The sequence below is a fragment of the Impatiens glandulifera genome, chromosome 1 (genome assembly GCF_907164915.1).
Source record: "Impatiens glandulifera chromosome 1, dImpGla2.1, whole genome shotgun sequence".
NCBI classification, from domain to species: domain Eukaryota; kingdom Viridiplantae; phylum Streptophyta; class Magnoliopsida; order Ericales; family Balsaminaceae; genus Impatiens; species Impatiens glandulifera.
This window is the reverse complement of record NC_061862.1, coordinates 146,400,484-146,407,499: the sequence shown is the minus strand read 5'-3', so window position 1 is coordinate 146,407,499 and position 7,016 is coordinate 146,400,484. Positions and strand designations below refer to the sequence as shown.

Here is a 7,016-nt window from a genome sequence, read left to right as displayed (position 1 = left end):
TAAATAAATTACTCTTATAATTATTATATATTATATATGTTTTTAATATAATATAAAATATAATAAGTTAATTAAATGGTAAGAATAAAAAATTATCCTGGGCAATAAGAGGTGGATATTAACTTTAAGTCTTGGGTTCGAGCCCGTTAAGCGACAAATTCTGCGCCTGATTAAATGGTTAAGTGTGTTTGCATGCTACATACTTAATTCGTTGTCCCTTTAAATATTTTTGTCCGTTCAAATAATCAAAACTTCGAAAATGAGATTATAACTCTTCAACCAGATCCAATCACAATGACATTAAAATGAGATTATAACTCTTCAACCAGATCCAATTACAATGACATTAATATGAGATTATAACTCTTCAACAACATCCAATTACAATAACATTAAGTTTTTTATATATATAAAAAAGGGAACATAACATTTTATCATTATGATTCCATTCCAAATTTTAATAAACATATTAAAATGATAAAATCACAACTAACAAATACTGAATTTGTTAACAAATTAGAATAAGCCCATCTGTATTTACCGTTTGGCCCAGACCATATCCTAAATTGGGAGTTGGATACTTGGATTTGGACAATGTTATTTGACCCAAAATAAAGATTTGGACTTTGGACAAGAAGACAAATTAATCAAATGTTTTTTATTTTTAAAATTGATATTCATTTTATGAAACATTTGATCGACAAAATCAAATATAGTTTTATTAATTTCCACATTTAAAATATTAAAATATATGATAAAAAAATTTAACAAAAAATTAAAAATAAATTATGATAAGATTTATCATGCATTATAATCAACATAAAATCTAATGTAGTTCAAATCAACATAAGTCCATGAATTCCAAAGTATATTCAAATTTAACTTTCCTAAATTAACTTATTCATTCTTTTCTTATCATTTATATATTTATTTGTATATTTAAATAATATAATATAATATAATAAAAATTATGATTTTGAGGGGAAGGGTCTTATTATAAATAATTAATACATAATTCATAATTATTTTAAAATATTTTAATAATTATAATACAATAACTTAATAATTAATAAAATAATTATTTTTAAGAATTAACTTCTCACTGCATCTTCTTATCTTATTATTTAGGCTTATCAATTTTTTTATAAATATTTTATTTCAGATAATACTATTTATTATAAGTATATTTGATAATCTAAAAAAGTTATTAATTTTATAATATTAATATAATATTTAAAATTTCACAAATATTAAAAAATAAAATATATAAAATGAGAAATTAAATATAATTAAAATTATGATAATGATTATATTATATTTATATAAAAATAATATTTTAATTGTATAAATATACATATAAAATATAAATAATTAAATTAAAAAAATTATAATATTAATAAAAATATAAAAATAAAATAAGAATATTAAAATAAAATATATTAAACATATCTCAGTACTACATTCCGCATATTTAAACCATATCTTACACTCTTAATCAAAAAGTTTTATATACATTATACAAACACATACATATACTATTATACATAAACATCTATTCATTATAATCCTTCCTTTATTAAACATAGTTATTAATAATCCCTTGATGATCAAGCACTATTATAATCATTGGATGATGATGTTGGTTCATTCAGAAAGGCTAAGTTGCTCCTCCTCCACCTGCATGCATAAACCCGCAAATCATCGTTATCACACGACGTTTTAAGTGAGAATTGAACTCAAAATCTTGAGGTTTATCATCTTATTATAATTTCAAAAAGCTTACCATCCAGTTTTCCTTTGGATTTGATCTCCCTGCAAGTTCTTGTTGATATTTTCTGATGATTCCGGCGGAAGAGAGGCTGATCTTTTCAGCACCACCACTTCCTCCGCCTTCAACATCTCAACCGGTCCACTTTTCTCGGTTTTCTTTTTCAACCTCCAGTAATCTCCTATCTGTTCTTTTGTCATTGATTTGTTCTTTTGCAACTTCACTATAAATTTACCATAATTTTAAAACAGACAACATAATATGAAAACATGGTTTTTTGTTTAGTTTGACAGACTGATTTACCTGTTCTAGGATCAGAGAGAGGTCGAGAATCCCATCCACCCACTAGAGAACCCATTTTTTAACTGTATATTGCTTTTGCTTTTACTAGCTAGAAGAAGATGATGCTTTGATATTTTCACAATAAATAAATCAACAGATAAAGGCTATCTATATATATAGAAACTAGTACCTCTTTTTTCTTATAGCGGTGGTGATGGTGACGCGCCATTTCTTGATCTTATCCCATGAAATATTTTTGAGATAACCATCCAAAATTAATTATTATTATATGATCAAATTGAATTATATATATATATATATATATATATATATATATATATATATATATATATATATATATATATATATATATATATATATATCTTTTTATAAATCTATAAGAAAAACTAATTCTTAACCAACATAAGCTTATCTAGTTAGATTCAGGTCGTGAAAGATTCAAGTTTGCAAGTTTGAACTATAATCCATTATTTAATAATTCGGGTCTAAATCTCGAACATGAACCTGTTTAAGTTTATTTGTAATTTGATTACCTGAATCCGATCCGATTCAACTTGAACCCAACTCGATGTAATTAATTTCACATGTCTTTATTTTAAATTAAATTAGATTAATAGACAAGAATAATGAAGCTAAATTGTAAATCCACCCACAGAAGACCTTAAAAGAAAAAAAAATTGAATAGGAAATGACAAACATAAAACCCTAAAAGAGAAAATTATAAACGGGAAGATGAATTTATTTAGGGTCATTTCAAGTCGACTAAATTTTAACTTGTTTATTAATCAAGTTAAACGGACCGACCTGATTTCGACCGAACAAAAAATACATAACCATAACCTAATTTTTTTGTATTTGGTTTGGATCGTGTTTTCGTGTCGAGTCAGAAATTGATGGCTCTAGTTAAAACAATCTTTACTGTAAATATCTACATATAAGTGAAATTAAGCTAACTTATAAATAATGCAATAGATATAAAATCAACCCAATAGTATATGCAATTTAATGGATTCATATTCTAATCTAAAAGTGATACTATGGGCATGAAAGAATATTAAAAAAATTAATGATTTTAAGTTTAAGATGATATATAAAAATAATACTAAGTTTTAATGTTAATGATAAAGTTTGTAATAAGTTCATGCATATGTAAAAATGGAAAGTTTCTAATATATATATCATAACTGTAGATTATTTGGTAATTTTCCGTTTGAATTAAAGATAATAATGAATAAATCAACAAACCAAAGTTAGAGAAAGACAAAATATGTGTGATAATACACATCAAAATTGCACCAAGACATAGTTTGATGTTAGGATTTTTATTTATTTATCAAAATTCCATATATCACATCTTATTTTTCTTCAAACTAATCAAATCACTCAATTTATCAATTAAATTATCTTTATTTTTAATTTTATAAAATTTAAATATATAATTTTTTATAATAATCCAACAAATTAAAAACTCAAATAACTTATTTTTTCATTTAACTATATTTATTGAAGTACAATAAAATTCTCAAATAACCCATATCAAACAAGCTCTAAGTGTTGGGACCCAACTAATGCTTTAGTGACTTTACCAGCAGAGCCCATAGTTTATAGAGTTGATGACATCTTCTTAAATTTTCCAATGGGCGTTTAACTCGAATACAACTAATGTTTCATACTATGAATGAAGTTTATTTTATTTTATCTTTTTATTTTGTTTGTTTCGAATGTAAGAGACACGCAAGTTGGTCCATGTCATCTCATTGTTTATCGTTTTGAATTTCGGGTTATTCGAATTTTTTTTTGAAGTTTTATTTTTTCAATAAAATTCAAAGAAAACCGAACCAATTCGAATTTAATTTTCGGTTTGAAATCAAATTCAATTTTTATTTATTTTTTTTACCAAATCATTTTGAATTAGAAACCAAAATTCGAATTTAAAATTTATTTCTTTCCAAATAAGTTATCAAAACAACTTAAAAAATATAGCATAATAAACAAATTAAACAAATTATTACATCATAACTGTCCTATTTAAAATCTGAACGATCAAAGTTTAAATCATTAAAGAACACCACATTATTTAATTATATTTAATATATAATTAAAATAAATAATAAAAAATAAATTCGATTTTCAGTTTGGTTTTCAAGATTCAAAAATCAAATTGAAACCTTATTTGAATTTAAATTAGTTTAAAATTTGATTCAAAAATCGAAAATAAAATTTGAATTCGATTATTTAAATCTGTTGTGAATCAAATATTTAACCACTAAGTTTAAGTAAGAATCAAACCGGTTTGATCATTAGTTTCTTACAAATATTTATTAATCTCAGTAACTTCTTACTGTTTATATGAACATTAATTCAAATGAATTCACATTTGAAAAATCGAACTTAATCAAACATTTTGTACTTAATCAAACATTTTGTTGTGTGTTCTCTCATTTGGATATGAATTTAGATAGGCTGTTTCGATGAACGAGTTATTCAAATTTTATCTAATTTTTATTTCAAAACATAAATATCACAACAAATAACTAATCAATAATTTTATCTATATAAATACTAAAATTATCCTCTATTTAAATATTTTATTTTATATTAATAAAAATTCACTTTAATATATATAATATTTATGTAAATTTTAATTTTTTAATATAAATTAAATTATAAAATTATTTCATTTAAATATTTTTATTAATTACCTTAAATAAAAATTAAAACACAATATAAATCTAACTATAACATTTAAATTTTAAATAATTCAAATAAATAAATAATTATACTATAAAATAAAATTAATATATTTAAATAACAAATATTAATTAATTTATAAATAAACCTTATTTAAATTAATTTTTTATAAATAATTTTTTTTATATAAACTAACTCTAAGCAATCTTTCTAAATAAATATATTAATTATATCACATTCAAATTAAGAAAATAAAATTAAAATCAAATAATTTTAAATGTCTAATAGTTAACATATTTTTATCCCAAAATTCCAAAATCCAACTCTCTAATCAATCATTTTATCAATTAAAATATTAAAATTATCATCTAATTATATTTTTATTTTATATTAATAAAAGTTAATATTATTATATATATAACATTTATTTTATTATATTATAAAATTTATTTTAATATAAACTAATTAAAAAAATTATTTTATTTAAAAAAATATATTAATTAAAAAATTTATAATATAAATAAAACTATAACATACTATGTTATCTAATATAACATTTAAAGGGTAAAAATGTAATTTACAAAATTAATATATTTAAATTTTTATTTATTTTTTAATAAAAATTAATATTAATATATATAGATTTTAATATTTATTTTTATTATATTTAAAATTTTAATTTAATATAAATTAAGTTATTTCAATTAATATATATAGGAGGGAGAGAAGGGTATATTAGAAATAAACATTAAAAAACCTAGTTTTTTACTCCTAATTAATCCAGAAAAGTGTTTCCAAATATATCTAAAGCCATGGCCACAACATATGCTATAAGAGGTCAGTTCTAGGGTTATGGTGAGAAGAAGATGATGTTCAAACTTCAAAGAAGTAAGTGGCCCAAAACATCCTAAGCCCAATAATTGCCCCTACCATTTCAGAAGGTCTGAAGGTCACAATTGTGGAATAAGGAACTGTACCTACCTCATAAAGAAGTCATAGAATTATTCTATTTTAAAAAGCAAATAAACTTTTGCAACTACATAAAGAAAGTAGAAAAGTTTCCTTTCCTCTATAATGTGATGATATATAAATATTTTGCTCTCATCTCACATTTTCGGGCATCTATTCTTTCTGTCAATGGAGAATGGTTCAATAACAGAAATCTCGCATCTTTCATTTCTACCAATTAATGTTGTTTATACAAAAGACACTATGTTTTATAGTTAGTGCTAAGGAAGAATCTATACTACAAATCATACAAAATCCAACTAAAGAAAGTCAAAAGCACAGGTGATGATCATCAGAATAATGACAATAGAGAATCCTATGAACTTACTCCAATAGGAATGTTAACCATTTCCAAATTTTATGAATAATTTTGAAAGATCTGAAGAGTAATATTCTAAAAGATTACAAAATTGAACAAAAGTCACTCCAGTTGAAACAAAACTTATTTTATTTAGATTAAAATACTTAACCCTTGAGATTAAAAAATAAATCCTATGCAGAATGAGAATATTAATTAGTTATATTTTCAGGGGATTTAATATTAGATCTTCTCCACAAAAAAATTGATTTATCTTGTTATTATAAAACCATATTGAAGGTACGGAATCAAGTGACGAAGCCATTACCAAACCAAAGGAGTTAATATTGATCTATCAAAGTTTTCAGGTTTGGAATCTTACCAAGTTGATGCCTCCTTTCACTCAAGAAAGCTGAAATTATCCATCCTCTGGAATGAACGAATGCATATTAACCATAAATTTCAAATATACAAGATTATACTTCTTTTAATATTGTCCAATCCTTTTTAAATGACAAACCTAAGTCAAACATCAATCTCTTTGCTTAAGATCCATTTTCCATGGCTAGACCATTTCAAAAGCCCCTTATGTTTGGCTACCAATTCAGGCCTAAGAAATTTAAGAAAACAGAATATAAAACCACCAGACTACTGCTCAAGTTCACAGTAATTCATTTTAACAAGAAGATTGTCTAAACAAATCCGATCATTGTTTGCCTAAGTATTTTCAAATTCGTCTCTGTTTTATTCATGTCACATGATGAACACCTTTTTCAGGTTCAACAATAGTACAAGCTAGGTACAGAATATAAGACTTCTCCCAAATGCTTCAAAAGAGGATATTGGAATGACATGAGCAAGACATATAAGCCTTACCTCTGAATAAAAGAACATTTATGAAAGCATAAAGTTGGCAGGTCAGCTTTGCACAAAAAGATGCCAAACAAT

General features: G+C 23.4%; 1 protein-coding gene across 1 annotated transcript; it reads right to left on the bottom strand.

Moving 5' to 3' along the window:
- Nucleotides 1-1,576: 1,576 nt before the first annotated feature.
- On the bottom strand, nucleotides 1,577-2,186 carry LOC124919424. The gene is made up of 3 exons (XM_047459659.1): nucleotides 2,072-2,186; nucleotides 1,784-1,991; nucleotides 1,577-1,677 (listed from the first exon to the last, which is right to left on the bottom strand). The coding sequence occupies exons 1-3, from the start codon at nucleotides 2,124-2,126 to the stop codon at nucleotides 1,608-1,610; spliced, it is 333 nt and encodes a 110-aa protein (XP_047315615.1). The 5' UTR covers nucleotides 2,127-2,186; the 3' UTR covers nucleotides 1,577-1,607.
- Between the last annotated feature and the right edge of the window lie 4,830 nt (nucleotides 2,187-7,016).

Bases quoted from the DNA above. Each gene is read 5' to 3' on its own strand.
- LOC124919424 (XM_047459659.1), bottom strand. From the start codon at position 2,126: ATGGGTTCTCTAGTGGGTGGATGGGATTCTCGACCTCTCTCTGATCCT. The intron at 1,992-2,071 runs GTAAATCAGTCT...GTAAATTTATAG, and splicing joins TCTCTCTGATCCTAGAACAG to TGAAGTTGCAAAAGAACAAA. The intron at 1,678-1,783 runs GTAAGCTTTTTG...TTATGCATGCAG, and splicing joins ATCCAAAGGAAAACTGGATG to GTGGAGGAGGAGCAACTTAG.